This window comes from Spea bombifrons, chromosome 7 (assembly GCF_027358695.1).
Source record: "Spea bombifrons isolate aSpeBom1 chromosome 7, aSpeBom1.2.pri, whole genome shotgun sequence".
Lineage (NCBI taxonomy): Eukaryota > Metazoa > Chordata > Amphibia > Anura > Pelobatidae > Spea > Spea bombifrons.
The window spans coordinates 14,969,284-14,987,878 of NC_071093.1; the positions used below are offsets into that span (position 1 = coordinate 14,969,284).

The window sequence follows — 18,595 nt, forward strand, 5'->3', positions numbered from 1 at the left end:
ATTACTTATTAGTTTAATGTACAGAACAGTAATGTATAGGATTTGGGAAAAGTGACTGATTCCCTTTAAATCAGTGCCTGAAATATACAAAAAAGTTGAGTCAAATTTATATATCTTTATTGGCGAGGAAGAATTAGAGTGCAAGCTTTCAAGATAGTTTAGGCCTCTTTTTAAGGCTTGTTCAAGTTCTTGTCAAAGCTTACAGTCTAACTATCAACTTGACCTTGTTTTCTATATCTCCCTGGGTAACACAGTACCACAAGGAAAACAAAAAGTACTAGGAATGGGCAAAATGTATTGCACTAAAGTCTCGCAATTGTTCATTTTGCTTTGGAAGAGCTTCAAAAGCCACTCCCTTGGCTTTCAATAATTTCTGGCGTAAAACATGCCTAGTGTTACCATGCATGTACGGTTTGCCAGTTTTTCATTATATTTTGCTTAAAACTCAGGGAGTCACAAAAAAGTGTGTTTTTATGTGGAAAATATTGTGACATATTTAGTTTGAGACTAACTGGTATCTACACATACGTGTGTATCTACTGTATGGGATCGCTGCAGCAAATAGCTTAAGGGGAAGAGGGTGTTCAAAACTGAGGTGATAATTTGCTCCCCACATAGCCGTTCAATGTTCGTCTGTTCGCACACTCTTGTATATTCATGCATTTGGACTTCACAGGGCTGTCCCTGATCACATTTTTCCACATTTTTTTCCAGGACACATAAAATTTTCATGTAATTCTGACCTTAACATGCCGGGAGTGAGTAGAAAGCCCAGTAACCAGCTCTGGCTTCCGAAAGCTCATGATGAAATGAACAGTTCTTAGGTATGCGTAAGTTATATTGATATTAAACAAACCAGGCCCTGGAAGATTCTGGCATATTATTTATTAAATAGTTATTAAAAAAATGTTTATACAAATTACATAACACAGTTTACATCATATTTTCTAATTTGTACATAAAGAATCACAGTAAAGCTCTGAAATCCATTTTTTTCTGGCTCAGCCAGTCAATGGAATGACATATTAACCCCTTTGCTGCCCCAAAATACCCAGCAAGGTAATGCAGGGTCCTCTGTTCAAAGGGTTTTAAAAAAGCAGCAGGTACCATAATACTCAATGCAAATTCCACATTTCCAGCAGGAGCCTTTACACAGAAACTGGGCTCCGTTTGATCTACGATAAAAGTAGAGAGGGGAAAAAAATATTGCATACATTCCAGACTATCAAAGTCAGCAATTATAAAGAAGAGTTTTACAAATGAATAAAATGCTTTCACAATTAAAGAAATAAATAAATTAAACACATACATTTGTAATAACATTTGCAACAAGGCATTAAGACGCCGGACCTTTTCTTTCATGCACTTGTAGAGGTGTATAAAACTATCCAGCAGCTCACGCAGCTGGCATTACACAGAATTCAAATTATAGAGATCATTGAGTAAAGTGATATTCTTGCTTAAAATATGAAATTTGCTGAGTACATGTCACTGCTTTGACAATGGACACATAAGAAATACTTTTTAAATTAATCATATGTTTGACGGATGGATGTTCTCGTAAGGCAGCCCCCTACCCCCTTTTTGTAACCTTACCATCTGGTTAATAGAGTGATATGAATGCTCAGATAACGTTAAATGCATAAAACAAGGCCCCTTTTTTATGAAAGAGTCGCACAATGAAATGTTAAATAGTTGTGCATCAAGAATAGCAACATTACACTAGCTGTTCTTTACTTGCAGCTCCATGATACGTATCCAGTGATCGTGTGGATTACAGTTCACAACTATTGGGTCCATTTATTGAAAAAAAAAAGGCAAAAACAATTACAAAAAAACACATACCAAATCCAACAGATCCGCTGAAATCCACATTTCCATAAATTTGGCACAGTGCATAATAAAATAGTTTATGCAAGCCTTGCCAGCTCCTCTGTTTCTTCGTTCCTAGCATTGTTTTTTTTGTTTCCTAATCACAGCCTAAATTGTAATTTTTTTCAGAGGCCAAATGAAGACGTTTGCAGAAGACACAAACTGCACACAGTGTATGTCAGAGCCTCTGGACAGCAGGGAAAGTGTAATAATTGTCACAGAGTAGGCCAGTGCTCCAGAATCCAATGGTAGTAAGCGTTACCTATTCAGTAACATGACAACATTATTTGTGTAGATCAAGTTTGTAATTAAAATACATTGACTCTTTTAAAATTACTGTTAATTTAAATATTGCATTCCAAACTGATAAGTGCCTAAAGACTGCTTTGCACATCAAACACCGGAGTTTCCCTTTCAACATCAATGTGTCTACTCCATGTAACAGAAAAAAACATCCTATGATAATATTAGTCTAGGCATGAACATATATTAAAGGATATTGACAGCCCTTATGCTTTTAGTTTGTACCCTGTATTAAACAGTTCCCAGGTATCTTTATTAGCTTCTAATTAGAATATCAGTTTAATTTGTGCAACCCTACAGAATAATAATTGGTGCAATTTAGTTCTTATTAATCTGTTTTAAGGGCCCCACTATTTTTTTAATTTGTAACTTAAGAAAACACATTTTCAATGCAGCCAAAATATTTCATGAATTTAAACTTCCTGTGGAAGTGGTAAAAAAATAATTTATACCAGACGGAGTGACAAGACAGTAACTGAATCCAAAAGCTGAATTTCGAAAGTCAATATTTTCTATGATGGAACAAGGAACAATAGAGGTTTTGCGTTGGAACTGAAGATTGTGCGCCGTCTCCAACTTTGAAAATGGCGGGTTTTTGAGTGATATGGTAACTTCACAAACATATTGTAAATATTTACACCATAGGTTAACCTGCGCATTTTAATCCATAGTCATTATGCAATAAAGTAGGCAAAAAGAATAGTGAGGTATCAGCAGAGGAAATATATTGAGAGCAGTGAGGCGGCTAAAATGGGTTTCATCAGGCTAACATGGATGCTTATGACCTTTGGAGAATGGATTTATTAAACAATAAGAGCTATTTAATATTCTGGCACAACAAGCATTTATACAATTTTAAAAAATGCTTCCAAAGGTAATGCACTCATAGGCCATTGTAGAAACTTTTGTGTTAGCTATTGCATTGCAGTATCTAGTATTATTGAACTATGCTTCACCCAAGGAAGCCACCAGCATCTATCGGGGTTACAGACAAATTGATTGCTACTGGTCTTAACCCCAACAGGAATAAACTATGACAGGAGCAAACCACTTGTAATTCTCCAACATTCTTAGTCAACAACTAGAGCAGCTGACTCTCTTTCAATACTGGGACATTTAGAGTACGCAAACACATTAGATACACATAATGAAAACGTTATGTTAGTATGACCATGATGGCAATGGTAGCAATGTTTAATTCTGGGCTTGATAAAGGAAATGCCTACACAACATTTACTAAATAAGGCCACCAGACTATGTACCTCTAAAAGGTTTTTTCTAATGCTAGAAAATACGACAACAGTTAGCTTTGTTTATTCTGATTGGTGTTGTGTAAATATCTATTTTCCAAGGCACTTAAGCAGAAAACATTAATAGACATATTAGTGATGTTTTTGTAAAATGTTGAACCCAGAAATTAAACCTTATGTATGTTCTTTAACAAAAAAAGGCATCTAGTTAGCACATGGCACTGGCTTCTCATATTCTGGCAAATTCTTCATATGCATGATATGTGTCTTATTATTATAAATAAATCTAGAATGAGACGTAAAAGAATCATATTGACACCCTAACTCTAATTTGTAAACACCAATAATGATTGAGAGTAATGGCCACTTTGTAATGTGCTGGGCATCAGATTATTTATATGATTTTAGTGTCTGAATGCCAGCAATCCACTGTGTGGAAAGGTTAACAAGTAACTGTAATCATAACATTAACCCCTCTGAAATCGAACACCTTTCCTAATAAAGTAGTTGCAATTTCAAGTGGTCCACCAAAACAACAATATATGAAATGCAATCAACTCTCTCTAAACATACAATACATAAAAGGTACAATCAAAGCCAGCTCTGAATATAAAACCCTTTAAAAAGTGTCCTTTTTGTTCTAGGCATTGGGAGAAAACATTAGAGGGCTCCTGAAGAAGAACACAGTCACTTTTGTACTAGAGACCTGAAAGTAGAAAATGGCTCTTATTCACAAGTTATGTTAAGGCTCTTGAACTTGTGTCCAGATGCCACCATGCACCCTTTTCACTTTGCAGATATATCTCATTCTAGATACACATTCTCCTGAAAATGAGAACCACTTTATAGAATAGACATATCTTCTGGCATAATGGAGTGTTTAAACTCATGGGAAGCAAAGCTGCTGATAAGTGAAAGTGTATTTGGAGGCATGGCTAGAAGGATAATCTTCCTCCATTTTTTTTAAAAGCAACTTTGTCAACACAATTTCTTCCTCTGCTTGGTAGGAACACATTCATAATAGTGTGTCTTTCAAAGCTGCAGATTTATAGAAGTGGCAATAATTTACCATCACAGCTGACACTCAGAGATAGCTTTCAATGCAGTCCTCATCAGCCGAGCTTTAAGTGTCTAGTATTAAAATGGATAATTCCATCATGCTTCAGAACAGCATTTTTGAGGGTTCATCTTCACCTTGTGTTTGATGCCATCATACAACTCAAAGTTATAGTTTTCTAGAGTTGTGGAACTACGAGACGAGAGGCCTGTGTAAGAACAAGTGCAGTATAGAAGCAGGCCAGCGCATATGGCCCCAAGAAGAACTCCAAGTGAACTCATAGCAATGATGGTGACCAAAATTGGATCTAAGGTATAAAGCCAACTCTCTTCTTTGTCTGATCTTGGGGTTACCACGTTGCTGGTGGGAAGGGCTGTGTAGGCTTCAAAATCACCTGCAATAAAATTAACATTTATGAACATCTACTTGGAGATTTCAAATAGGTTACATACAGTAGAAAAAATAGTATTGGATAAAAAAAAAAAAAAATCTCACCAATTTTGCCAAAATTATGTCTCAGTGAAGCATCATAATCGCTTTTCTCTACCAGCTCATCAACTGTAAAAAAAAAAAAAAAAGAAAAAAGAAAATTATATATATAACAAGGGTTTCATAAAATTGTCTGTTTCAGGTACAAACCGGTTTAATAAGAATTCTAGTACTTTGATAGCTGAATTTTTGTAATAAAATATCCAGTGTCATTCCATAGAGTGGACAATGCGTATAATGGTATATATATAATGGTTAAATGGTGTAGAAATGGACTGATACATTACTTAGATATGTTGTCTGTGAATTCCCAGTAACACTTGTGATTTTAATTAAGGTAGCAAATTTTTGGACCACTCATAACAGGTCACACAGAAGGTATTAGCATTCGGTGAAAAGAATAACTGATATGAAGATACAGGAGGTCACAAATATATTCAACTAGTAGTGCTGAGTAGATTGAACATTCACTACATAATATACCAACAATAAACATATAGAACGACTTTTAGTGGGAGTGATCTTGTCTCCATAAGACAATTTAAGAAACTACCACCTGTAAGACATAGATAAGTTCTCAACATTGGCAAACTTTCTAACTAACTATGTATTTACTAATGGCCCTCATGTTTCCAGTAGTTCCTTTTCTAGCTGAAAGAACTAAGACTGAAATGGATAATTGGTCTACTAGTGTATTTGCTTAAATATTCTGGTTATTCAAACAATGCCTTGAACTGTCTTTAGCACAGCACAGCAGCTGACAGTTTGGTGCCACCTGTTAGTAAACCGTAAGATTTGCTGAAAGATGAAATTATACGTCTGTATCCGACAAGTGCCATGATGCCATTCTACAGAGTTTTAGTGTGGGTGACACTTGATGCCCACAGTTGAACTAGCTCTACTACTGATGGACACCATACATTTAGAAGCATTTGGTTGTAGAACAAATCTCCGGTGCATTCTTCACTATTCTTCATCTCACAGCCCCTTATTAGCATGTTAGGTCAAAAGCTGGCTTTAGAATTATTCACCAGCTGGTGCGCAGCTTAAATGTAAATTTATGCCATTTACCAAACAATATACCATAAGACAATGGTAAATAAAAAAAAAAAAGAAAATACAAAACACTCTTTTGTAATGTTCATCACTTTGACTGCAACAATCTCAATACAGTAAACACGGTGACACCATTTTAAACCAAACGGATGAAGTGGGTGGTATCCGATGGGAGGATGAAAATTTGTTAATTTTATTCTATGAAAGCCCAAATCATTTAAGTGTGTGTTCAATTCTCAGTGGTAAGTAAAGAGAAACAGATGTTTGTACAAAAATATCATCCTTTAATTACATTCCACACAGCACATTTTCAAATAAGTTTCAGATTTCCAAGATGGTTTTTTTTTGTTGTTTCATTCACAGGCAGAGAGGGGCGAAGCAAGAGATGATTAAGTATTTGAAAGAGAAAGGGAGTTAGAATGACTAGATCATTTTCATCAGGATTTTAAAACAAGATAAGACATATTGTTATATTACAGCTAGGTTATGAGTTTGAAGCAGTGACCTTATTTATGAATTATTAACAACAATTTGAATTCAATTTGATCCAATTTACACGACAATGCTTTTGTTTTTTCTTGTGTCACACCTATAAAGAGAGCTCCTGCTTCAAATTCATTATTGTACAAACTTTTAATGCAACTTTTGAGTGCCAGTGGTTTGAGCACTGCTGTCTTCCACTCGCTCTGATACTCAAATAGCTTTTGCTACCTTATCACAAACACTGTCAGATCCAGATAGAAGCACAATTATTTTACAAGTAATGCTCCTGAAAGCACATGAAAGAAAAGATCTAAAAAAGGCAATTGATAAGAATTGCATGTACAGCCTGTGTATAAAAAAAAACAACCGTGTGATTTAAAAATAATGGATGGGGGCTGAAAAATACCCCTTGTGTTTTTCTGTATTTATTTATGTTTTGTATAATGCATTCCATTATTTTGTATACTGTTCTTTGTGTTCAAGGTTTTTTTATATTACAATCATTGAGCTTTTGTTCTAAGTATGTAGAACCAGATGGCAAATATTAAATAGTGCTGCTATATTCAGCAGAAGGGAGAAGGCAAATAGCATAATCACCAATACGTGTGCAATGGATGGAGGGGAGTCAATCTGACACCCTGCTTTAAGAATGATGTGACTTTGAATAGACATAAAGGGATTCTGCATTTAACGCTTAAATATAGATTACTTGAAATGCATTGTGTTCCAAAAGTCTCCAAATATTATATTAAATTAGACAGTATGTGGTTAATGCACTGGCTTTCCTTTAAAGAGTTAATACATCCTGTGCAGTAACACAGGCTTCCGATGACCTTAGAAAATAAGAGATAGCATTGAGGTTGTCAATGAGTATAATTAAACCAACTATTGTCTGTAGTGAAATAATGCTAAAAAAATGAGGTGTCCTGCTGATGAAATATTTGCTTCATGTTTAACTATTTCACTTCTAAACTATTAGGTTAGATTTTTTTACATTCGATTTCAAAAGCTATAAAAGTGCCAAAGGGATATTTTGTTTAAATTACTCTACAAGATTTATTCATTTTATGATTTGCATCATTTCTTGCTCAGATTTCAGGTTCTTACAATAATTGGGGGCAAAATGAAAAAAAAAATGCAAATCAAACAAAAAAGAAAAGAAACAAATGTTTCTGAAATAAATGAAATGTTTCATCTTCTTAATAAAGTCTCAAATTGCTGAAACATGCACTTTAACCAATGTCATAACGATGGCTATTCTAGCCATATCAGCTGCGATATTTTCTAGGATTCTTATCTTAAGCCTCCGTGATATACAAAATATTTAAAATTGCAGGCACATCCCAATGTGTGTATCATACCACTATAAATTAACAGTAATGTTTAACAGACGGAACAAATCTAATACAAAAGGTATTATCGGTTTACACAGCAGTTTAGCGTCTGTGTGTGAAATACATTCAAGCACCCAAATTACAGCATGAATACGAAAAAAATATACATTTCTATGTCACTTCATATATATATAAGGCCACCCATTTGCTACTTAAAAAAAAATGCATGTAAAATCGACTGCTCTGCAACGTCACCAAGTACTGTAACTACAGACCTTATAATAGTAACTCTTATGTTCTTCCAAACAAAAGCAGGCTAATTAGGGCAACTAAAAGAGGTTTGGTGGGGTATTAAGTATCGCTGAGTGTCAGAGAGGTTGTGCTCTGCTTCCCTGGCATTTGGGGGTTAATCACAGAATGTTTTTTTTTTTTCTTCGATCGAGTTAATCAGGCAATAAACCTGCTGTCACACCACAAACCTATAATTTAGAATAAATACTTCTGGGAATTGGTAAGGTAATGGAGACGAGGGGACTGTTTTGTAGAAAGTGGTTGAGGATTTGGAGTTGAACAATGAATTTCCCCCAACAAAAAACCACTGTATGACAGCTTGAGTCTGGTAATTTGAAATTAAGTAATTTTGTGTTACTTTTATTGTATGTGTAGCCAAATAGCCAACCGTTTGCTTTTCAGGGGTTGTGAAGCTACAAGTTTGATAAGGCTCAGCAGCATACGAAAAGAAAGCAAAGGCGTCCGTTGCATAATTGGGAGCGGTGATTCCATCCAGAGTAGGAGAGCTGCCTGTTGTTTTGTTGGGCCTCGGTTTAAGGTGTGAGGAATCACACATATTAACAAACTTACAGGTAAGCCGCAACCATTTAAAACCTCCGGCTTTCTTTTGTTCAGAAGGTTCACATGCTGAACGTAGAGCTTTGTCATGTGACCTTTAAAACTGGTTGGATCCTGCCATTAATAAGTATGTTATATGGGGACTATATTTTGGAGTTATCTGGTGATACTTAAAATGAATGTCATAGGGCCGCAATTGGATGGCTTTGAGGACTTATCACTGCCTGCCTGTTGTTACTTTGAGCGGTTTTGGAGACTTGCATCAGTTACAGGATGTGAGATAAAATTATAGGAACCGCTTTCTGATCTCACCCAGTGGTTTTATCAGGTACAGGCTGTACCCACAAAGAGGCCAAAGTACAGAAAAAATGTTTACTGGCATATCAAGCTCCTTTAAACACACTGAATAGATTGTAAGTTATGTTCATTACCTAGTAATAACACAATACGGGTTCAAATGTTTTGTTCTTTGTCTACTGTATTACAGTACAACACCATTCACACATGCTAAATCACACATACAGAAATGTGTGTGTATGTATATATATATATATATATATATATATACACACACATATACACACACATATACACGTGCGTATGCGTGTCCTTTTAGATAGATATACACCCTTTTTAGACTTTCCTTCATGTTTGCAGGCAATTTTTTTCCGTCTGGGGAAAAAATTATCATATGAAAAACAAAAAAACAGAGTCTTTGAAAAAATAAAAGCGCATTCAGGGTTTAAGAGGCATCAAACCATCTTCTCAAATGTTTCCCAAGATGCAGCATTAGAGTTTAGAGACAGTCAAGAAGGGAGGCCAAGTGTCTAACAGTTCAAAAGTATGCAGACCGCAGTGTCCTTGGGGCATAAGGGACAGGAGGATAAAAGTGCAAATTCAGCCAACGTTCTGCTGTCTGTTAAGTCTAGATCCTGTGTCCGTTTCACCCTCAACACCGCGAGCTGTGGTCGCGATCATCTTGTTCTAGTTTTATAGTTAAGGTGGGTTCCACTGCCAAGGGTGTCCCGTTGGCGTAGTGTGAGGTTTTGTAGGTGATGGCGGGGTCGCTCTTCTTGGCCGCATAGCGGAAGCGGTGGTAGTGGAGCACCAAGGCCAGCGCGACGGAGACCAGCACCAGAACAGCGCCTCCTGCTGCCATAACGTAATACCAGTAGACTGGGATGGGCTGCACTGACACCGTGTCCACTGTGGGCTCGCTCCCTGGTAGAAGGGTGCCCCCTGGTGGAGAGACACAGAAGAGTGTTTCTAGGTGGGATGTAGGCTGACTATAATCATAATAAATCACACATGCTTTTATAAATATTTTTTAAAATAAAACTATCCCATTTAGTTATTTAAATGAAAAATTATTGGCTTCTATAAAAACAAGTGGCATGATTTTCTTTATATCTAGAATATACAGACCTACAGTTTTTGTTCCTTAAGACTGTATGTAGAAGAATGGGATTTTTTTTTTTAATATGCTATCTTCAATCTACATGTCTACAGCCACAAACACTACAGATGTAAGGAGAATCTACATCATGGAAATGTACTAGTGCAGAACAGTTTAGCTATTATATAGTATCATTTCATAACGTTCATGAATAACTCATACTAAATACATAACGTTTGCATTATTTATGCAAATAAATAATGTGAAACATCGTTTCTTTTGTCCTAACAAGCATTTTCATAATGTGTCGGCATTAAAGGGTTAAACTAACCATAGACCAGAGCCATCAAGAGCTTCAAAATCTAAGATAGCATTTTCTACTCTGGAAGTTTAGCATGGGGTAGCAATTAATGGTATACATGAGCTAACACCACTAATGGGCCTGTATTGTGTGACCCCCCTTCAGGCACACAGACAGAAGACTGTAAGTAAGCTACTGTTAATAGTGCTATTATTGTGTTAGGATAGGCGGACATAAACAAACAGTTGTGGCTTTGAAACCAATAACATCAAAAGACTATTTGGACTCGACCTTAACTTTACAACTGCCAGAAAACTGTATACAGAACAATACAACTTTAAACATAGATAAAGACAATAAGCTGGGGTTGGCCGCTATTCTGCATTCTTCCTTCTTGGTGTGAAAACACAGAAAAATATACAGAACTTTTTGTAATGGAAGGGGACGTATATTTGGAAAAAGAAAACGTATACACGTGGAAGTAAATCAAAACTAAAAAAGTTGACTAGATTTGTACCGTAAAAAAAAAGATAAGGAAAGTAAAACATGTCACATTCATCAGAAAGATCAGGAACTCTCTGGAAAGCTTCTCACCCTGGCTGGCCTTGGCAAAGGTCTTTACTTATGTGGAACTGGAAACAGCAAGTTAAAATTCTTGGAGGTGTATGAAATACCACAAAGCCCAGGCTGGACCTTGAAGAAATATACAGTTTCCAATAACACAGGGTCAGCCAAAATCACTTATCGTGTAGATTTGTCTATATATTGCTTGCTCAGCAAAGCTGTTCTCCTTCCTAATTTATCAATTTAACCAGAACAGGCAATTCACTATTTTCCCCAAGGGTAAGTCACCCTCTCCATTACTATTCATGCTAGAGACTGCAAGAATAAAATCCCGATAGAAGGTAGTATACCACCATCAGAACAGTAGAGTATTATCTTGAATGTGCTTTTTTTTGTTTTGTTTTATCTTTTTTGTAGAGTATGCAAATGATAAGTCATCAGCATTAGAACTCCCTCTTCCAGATTCAAAAGTTCTTTCAATTAGAGCTGAAACAACGAATCGATAAAATCGATAATAATCGATAACGGAAATCATCGATAACGATTTCCGTTATCGATTAATCGAGTGATCAATTCGTTGTTGGAGCACTCGGCTCCTTTTACTTACCTCCGCGAGCGTTCCCCGCTTCTGCTACACGCTCTGCAGTCTCCGCCTTCTTCTAGCTACGTGACGGATGTGACGTGTTCCGGTTCGCTCTGTGCGAGTGGCTCCATTCGCACAGAGCGGTTCGCTCTGTGCGAGTGGCTCCATTCGCACAGAGCGGTTCGCTCTGTGCGAGTTGCTCCATTCGCACAGAGCGGTTCGCTCTGTGCGAGTGGCTCCATTCGCACAGAGCGGTTCGCTCTGTGCGAGTGGCTCCATTCGCACAGAGCGATTCGCGGGGGTGGGGGTCCACGGCGGGGTGGGAGTGGGGTTTCAGGGGATGCAGGGCAGGGTGTGAGTGTGGGTGCAGGGCAGAGTGGGGGTGGGGGTGCAGGGCAGAGTGGGGGTGGGGGTGCAGGGCAGAGTGGGGGTGGGGGGTGCAGGGCAGGAGACTGGGTGCAGGGCAGAGTGGGGGTGCAGAGCAGAGTGGGAGACTGGGTGCAGGGCAGAGTGGGGGTGGGGATGCAGGGCAGGGTGTGAGTGTGGGTGCAGGGCAGAGTGGGTGCAGGGCAGAGTGGGTGCAGGGCAGAGTGTGAGTGTGGGGGCAGGGCAGAATGTGGGGGCAGGGCAGAGTTGGAGACTGGGTGCAGGGGCACAGTGCAAAGTGCTGGGTGCAAAGTGCCAGGGCTGGGTGCAAAGTGCTGGGTGCAAAGTGCCAGGGCTGGGGCAAAGTGCTGGGCGCAAAGTGCTGAGTGCTGGGTACAAAGTGCTGGGTGCAAAGTGCAAAGTGCTGGTGCAAAGTGCTGGGTGCAAAGTGCTGGATGCAAAGTGCCAGGGCTGGGGCAAAGTGCTGGGTGCTGAGTGCTGGGTACAAAGTGCTGGGTGCAAAGTGCCAGGGCTGGGTGCAAAGTGCTGGTGCAAAGTGCTGAATGCTGGGTGCAAAGTGCTGGATGCAAAGTGCCAGGGCTGGGGCAAAGTGCTGGGGGCAAAGTGCTGGGTGCAAAGTGCCAGGGCTGGGTGCAAAGTGCTGGGTGCAAAGTGCTGGGTGCAAAGTGCTGGGTGCAAAGTGCAAAGTGCTGGTGCAAAGTGCTGGGTGCAAAGTGCTGGATGCAAAGTGCCAGGGCTGGGGCAAAGTGCTGGGTGCTGAGTGCTGGGTACAAAGTGCTGGGTGCAAAGTGCCAGGGCTGGGTGCAAAGTGCTGGTGCAAAGTGCTGAATGCTGGGTGCAAAGTGCTGGATGCAAAGTGCCAGGGCTGGGGCAAAGTGCTGGGGGCAAAGTGCTGGGTGCAAAGTGCCAGGGCTGGGTGCAAAGTGCTGGGTGCAAAGTGCTGGGTGCAAAGTGCTGGGTGCAAAGTGCAAAGTGCTGGGGCAAAGTTTCTTGAACAGTAATAGTCCACCTCTTTTCAGAATGTTTGGGGTTATTTTGTTTCATAAATATTGTGTTTGGGTTCTTGTACTTTGAAAATATTGTTTTTTATTACATCATAACAAAATAAGAATGTTAATGTAAATTTTAAGTTGTTTTTTAACATCCAGTTCATTAAATTCTTTTAAATAAACGAAAAATTTGCATATTGTTTTTTTTATCCGATTAATCGATTAATCGAAAAAATAATCGGCCGATTAATCGATTATTAAAATAATCGTTAGTTGCAGCCCTACTTTCAATATGAATAAGTAGGATGAGAAATCCTTCAAGAGCTAAGAAAAACCCAGCATACAGTAAGAAACCGGAAGGGTCTTTCACATGTACCAAAGCCGTATTCAAGCCATGGCTAAAGTAACTGGGGGCCTATGGCTACTAAAAATTTTCATACGGGCATTTAATTTTTGTTTTAGTGATCTTTAAAGACATCTCCTTTACAGCTTATATAAAATTCAATCAACATGGGCATAAGCAGAAAATGCCCTTATCTAATGTCTTTGGAAGACAAAGATTTGTAGTGTTGCATTTACCTTTGAGCATAGACTCTGTAGGGTGAAAGACTACACATCACATTAATAATAAGTGGATTTCAAGAAAGGGAGACCCATATTCCAGCGAATACAGTATTCTTACTATATTCATGTTAAGAATATATACTACATTGGTAATTGGTTAAATGTGACATTATATTCATTTTCTCTTATGTGAAGCGGGACTTTTTGTATTGTTAGTAACTTAACATCCACGGGTTCTTTTAAGAAACAATGGTTTTTTTGGCATAGTTTACAAATCATATTTACATGAGGGTGTGGAAAACGCTAGGAATGTATCAAGTAGTTATGGTACAGAGCCAGCGCACGCAAAGGAGTGGCGACCACATCAGACACACAGCTAGAAACACTAAACATAGGGTTAGAATTATTTACAAAGATAGTCCCAGAAATGGGATTGGAATAATTAAAATATTTTTATGCTTTGAAACAGTCACAAAGATCTGTGTGTTCTACTAGCAGAGGGAAACCATAACAAATTAGCCTCTCCAAAAAGTTATTTATACGACTCGACGCTGCACAAATAACACTATCACAAGTAGCAACGCCACAATTGTCAGCGATCTTCAATCTAGTATTAGAGAATGAGTGTTTTCAACTAATAATGTGATTATTTGAAAACAAATAACCTAGAACGGGATGTTGTCCACCACTGGGCATAGCTATTGCTGTGTTTGTACTGGAACTGGGTTTGGGTTCAGAGAAGTGATCAAATAAATACCAAAATCTCATCAGCCTGAAAAGAATATGCCTAAAAGAATGCAGCTTGGAACAAGCAGAGCTACAGAGAGCTACGGTATTGCCAAATAAGGTGCCAGGGCATAGGAATTATTCCTTGCGTCTTACACAAGAGCAGGGCTGGGCAGTACAAAACACTATGAAACGGTTATTAAATTACAACTCCGTCAATCTGACTAGGTAACGATGATGGGGTTGTATTCAAACAATAGCCACGGAGCTGCATGTTGGGCTACAAGTGGACAGAAGACAGAAAAGATATTGAACACTTAAAAAGTGTAAATACAAAGCAGCTAAACACAAGGTGTTCCTATCTCACCATCTATACTGCAAAGATCTGGGCTTACAACTGTGTACACATAGCTTAACAACATAACGAAATACATGCAACTAGCGTTGGGATCATCCACCACAGTGTCTGTGACTGTGGAAGAATCGAGGGGCTGCTATTTAATCGTGTATGGATCACATTGAGTGGCTGTGATGTAGTGGCCACAATTACTAGTTCCTGAAAACCATCATTAAAAGAGCTCCATAAAATATGCATCGTAGTTAAATGTGAATAGGTCATTAAACAGTTTGTGAATGTAGAGAGGAGATTAGATTTATTGTGATAAGATGTCAGAGAGGTGTCACTTTGGTAATGTTCCAATATTATTTCGTGACAGCTCTAGCTAATGATGAGTAACCTTCGGAGAATATCATAGGTGTTTAGTAGAAAAGCTCACAGCAATTTGAGTATAAATTTTCCTCTCTGACAAACCCCACTGTTTCGGATGAAGCCGCTATTAACCTGCTGCTGGTTGACGGTGAGCTTTTTCTGCGTTCAGCTCCTGGACACGGCTATTAATGGAGAAACCCCTACCAGGCTGAATTTATTAGTTGGGTCAAATTGGACTTGGTTCAGATTAGTAAATTGCTAGTAGTATAGTGAAATCTATTTGACACACCACAGACTTGGGTGACCCTGTGCATTTATGTGTTCTATATGGTTACAATTCTCAACAATTATGAGGATAGCCAAAGGAACACGAGCACATATGGGACACATCACTAAATAAACATACAGCGAGCTGAGAGTTACTCAACACAAAGCCCCACACAACAACACAACAGTGCGACAACCAAAGCATTGATAAGAGGGGGTATTACAATGTAAATAAGTCTCTATTAGACCCACTTTGCCTACATTTGTGGATGGTGATAATAACATAAAATCACTGTTGTAAATCTTCCATTAAAAGGTAGAGATTTAAACGATTAGGTCATCTATTACATTGCCATTATCACTGAGATAGGGATGCAATCCTAAAATCAACTTACTGCCTATCAGACATTATTGATAATTTTGCTTTTACTGCCATACGGATTTTAGGTCAGCAAGGATGATGGCTCCTTTGTGTCTGTAACTGACTATATTTATATTTATTATACCCAGTGCCAAAGACACAGATAAGGTACCAGGCAATAAGCATTCATGCCTATGTTTTCAAAGACAACAGTCCAGGGTCAGTTGTGTCCCTTCTGTTTGGTTAATCTGAATTGATATTTTCTTACAAGCTCTAAATGCCTCTGGCCGTAATGTGATTAAAACAAGATAACAGTGTTTTACTTTGTTTTACACTAATAAAGAAAAAAGAAAATATTACATTTAGAGAAGACAAATCTATTTACAACTATATATTTATGAGCTTACCTGGGGAATATTCTTTGTTCTGTCCCGGAAAAGCTGTTATCGGTTCTAAACAAAAAAAAAAAAAGAAAATATATTCTGTTTTTAGAAATATGTTTACAAGGATGGGATTACTCAAGAGACACTGGATCCTTCTTACATTTCCAAGCACAAGTGAATAGTGATTTTAGATGTTTCATTACTTCTGCTATGATGTAATTGTTTACAATACACCGGTGAAATCTGTAATTTCGTTTTCTCTACTTTTGTTGGTATCAAAGGGTAATTTTACCTTTAAATGTAAAAAAACAAAATAAACGATATTATCTGTTGGGGCCATTTAAATAAAGCAGGTGTGTTTTTTATATGAAAATATAATCGTTTTTATATAATATGAAAATTAACCTGATGTATGTGATGGCATCACAGCATTTTTTTTAAGGTTGTAAAAAATGTCATTTGGAATTATGATCCACACAGGTGAACCACACAGAGCTTTCTACATGTTAAATAAATAACAGAGGAATTTCTACATCCTATAAAAAAAAAAGGTTTGACACAATCCTATGAAGAGTAGGGCAGACCACAATTTACATTATATCGTGCAATAACAGAGCATTTTATATAGGGTAATAGGTAAGGTGCACATTTTAAACAGGGTTTTGAAAATTTGACCTTAAACTGGTTGGAGGCAATCAGATTTTTAGTACAACGCTCGCTTAATGTTTATGGGTGGCCAAACCTACTTTATTCTATTATATTGCCTTATCGACAGACATATTGTGCCCTACACTACACTGTGTTAATTTCACATGCAATCAACAATTTCCCATGGGAATCATTGTACTTCATTTATTATGCAACGTCAGTGCCGGGCTGTTGTGAAATAGATGGGTATTGATTGGCTGCATCATTAACCGTTCGGAGAATTTGTCGTAAAACGTTACATGGAATCTCGGTGTTGACTGAGATTAATCTTTCTGTGGAATAGAACAATTACAACCTTATAAAGACTATCACTGTTTAAATAAGCTATTCTGTAAGCCGTTGGATCAAAATGTTTTGATCGAGTCTTTAACAAAATACCAGATGCCATCAATTCAACCTATAAACCAAGGCTGGATAGCATTGTCCCTTTTTTTGGGTAAAGAATGGTGGGAGATATAATTCAAACAACAGCTAGAAGACAAATTTGATCAGCTCTTGATTTTTTTGAGTTATAAGATGGGATAGTAAATCATTGAGGAGCTAGCTGAAGAGTTGTTAACCACTCTGACACTCAAAGAGTTAACACAAACCCCCTGTACTGCTTTGCAAACCTCATTAAAATTCAGTTTAACTCATTGACGGGATCAATGGACATTCAATTGAGCTTTCCCTACCGAAGTTACAATTATTCCAACAAAATGTAATTTTCTGGTCCAGATCTCCCAAATCCCCACTTATCTGAGTCAGTGGATCTTGAGAACTAATTAATAGGAGAAATATCATAAAGACACAAAATAAATCCTAAAACTAATTTCGTGTTGAACTGCTGTAGAGATTTGTAAGAAGCAGTCTGACATTAAAAATCAATATCATTTAAAGGGAGTCCATCATTGATTGAGCAATATGTTCAAGCATATTGTATATTTTAATACATACATTCCTACTGGAGCTATGAGTGGCAATTTGGTCTCTCCTAATGTTGCTAATCAAATGTCCCTACGTCAATAATTATTAACACTGTCCTTCAATGAGCTACCACATTTTGCAATGACTTTAATAGAGATCTACTGAAAAGAGCTGAAAAGTGCTAGTATGTGATACCCTTAACTTAAATTTAGTGGCATAAAATCAACTCATTAAACAAATTTATAGCGGTACCCTGGAAAAAAAAACTCATTTGCATATCAGTCTGGCTAACAGCATCATGGTAAGAGTGAAATATCTCCAGAATTATCATTTTTGTTGGCAGTCCTGCTGTACACACCTGTTCCAAATATCCTGCCAACAGCGTGGGTTTTCATAGGAGATTCTGTTATTTATTACATAAATGGATAGAGCAACTTTGTCACTTTACAAGAGTGTTAACAAAAGGAGCCACTATGCTTATGGGTAAAAGAACTGTAAACATGTTCACTGCTTAACAAGTTCTTTGGAATTATCACTGCGGCCAGGGGTAAGGCTGGTGGTTTTGTTTCACAGATCCCTCGATATAGAATACAACCAAATAGAATAAATATTTTAGCCTTAAGCTCAGAGAGCTCTGTAACATACTAAATAATGGTAATTGGTAAACTGGCCTTCTACGATTCTATAGGTGAAGTCTGTCTGTCCCAGTCTACCTAAGCTTCAAACATCTGTAGGCATTCATATACCAGCCATTAATATATAAGAACAATATAGTGATTTATCACCTTTCAGCTTTTACATTTGCTTTGCACATTAAGATCCCCCTGAGAGATGTTTTTTTCTCCGATACTCAAATACAGAGTTAGAGCTCTATAATTCTCATGTGAGGCTCATGCCATATAGAGCCATCTAAAAGCAATCCCTACAGTGATTTTGCCTGACACAGTATAATTCCAGCTATATAACTCGTACGATAAAACAACGTAGGTAAAAAGCATAATCCTTTCCATTCCGAGATCCCACGACGAGTACACCCAGTCTTTGCGAGTCAATCAATA

The 18,595-nt window shown here is 37.8% G+C and overlaps 1 protein-coding gene across 2 annotated transcripts in view; it reads right to left on the reverse strand.

Annotated features, from left to right (window-relative positions):
* Window positions 1-2,257: 2,257 nt before the first annotated feature.
* The window catches only part of NRP2 (neuropilin 2), a 71,466-nt gene continuing 55,128 nt past the window's right edge, over window positions 2,258-18,595 (reverse strand). Inside the window, exons 15-17 of one of the 2 annotated variants that reach the window (XM_053472189.1) lie at window positions 15,948-15,992; window positions 4,978-5,040; window positions 2,258-4,876 (exon numbers count right to left, since the gene is read on the reverse strand). In XM_053472189.1, coding sequence (XP_053328164.1) covers window positions 4,581-4,876; window positions 4,978-5,040; window positions 15,948-15,992 — 404 coding nt within the window. In that variant the 3' untranslated portion in view covers window positions 2,258-4,580. Of the gene's footprint in view, window positions 4,877-4,977; window positions 5,041-6,290; window positions 9,933-15,947; window positions 15,993-18,595 lie in introns of those variants that run through there. The other variant, XM_053472190.1, reaches the window with a different exon arrangement.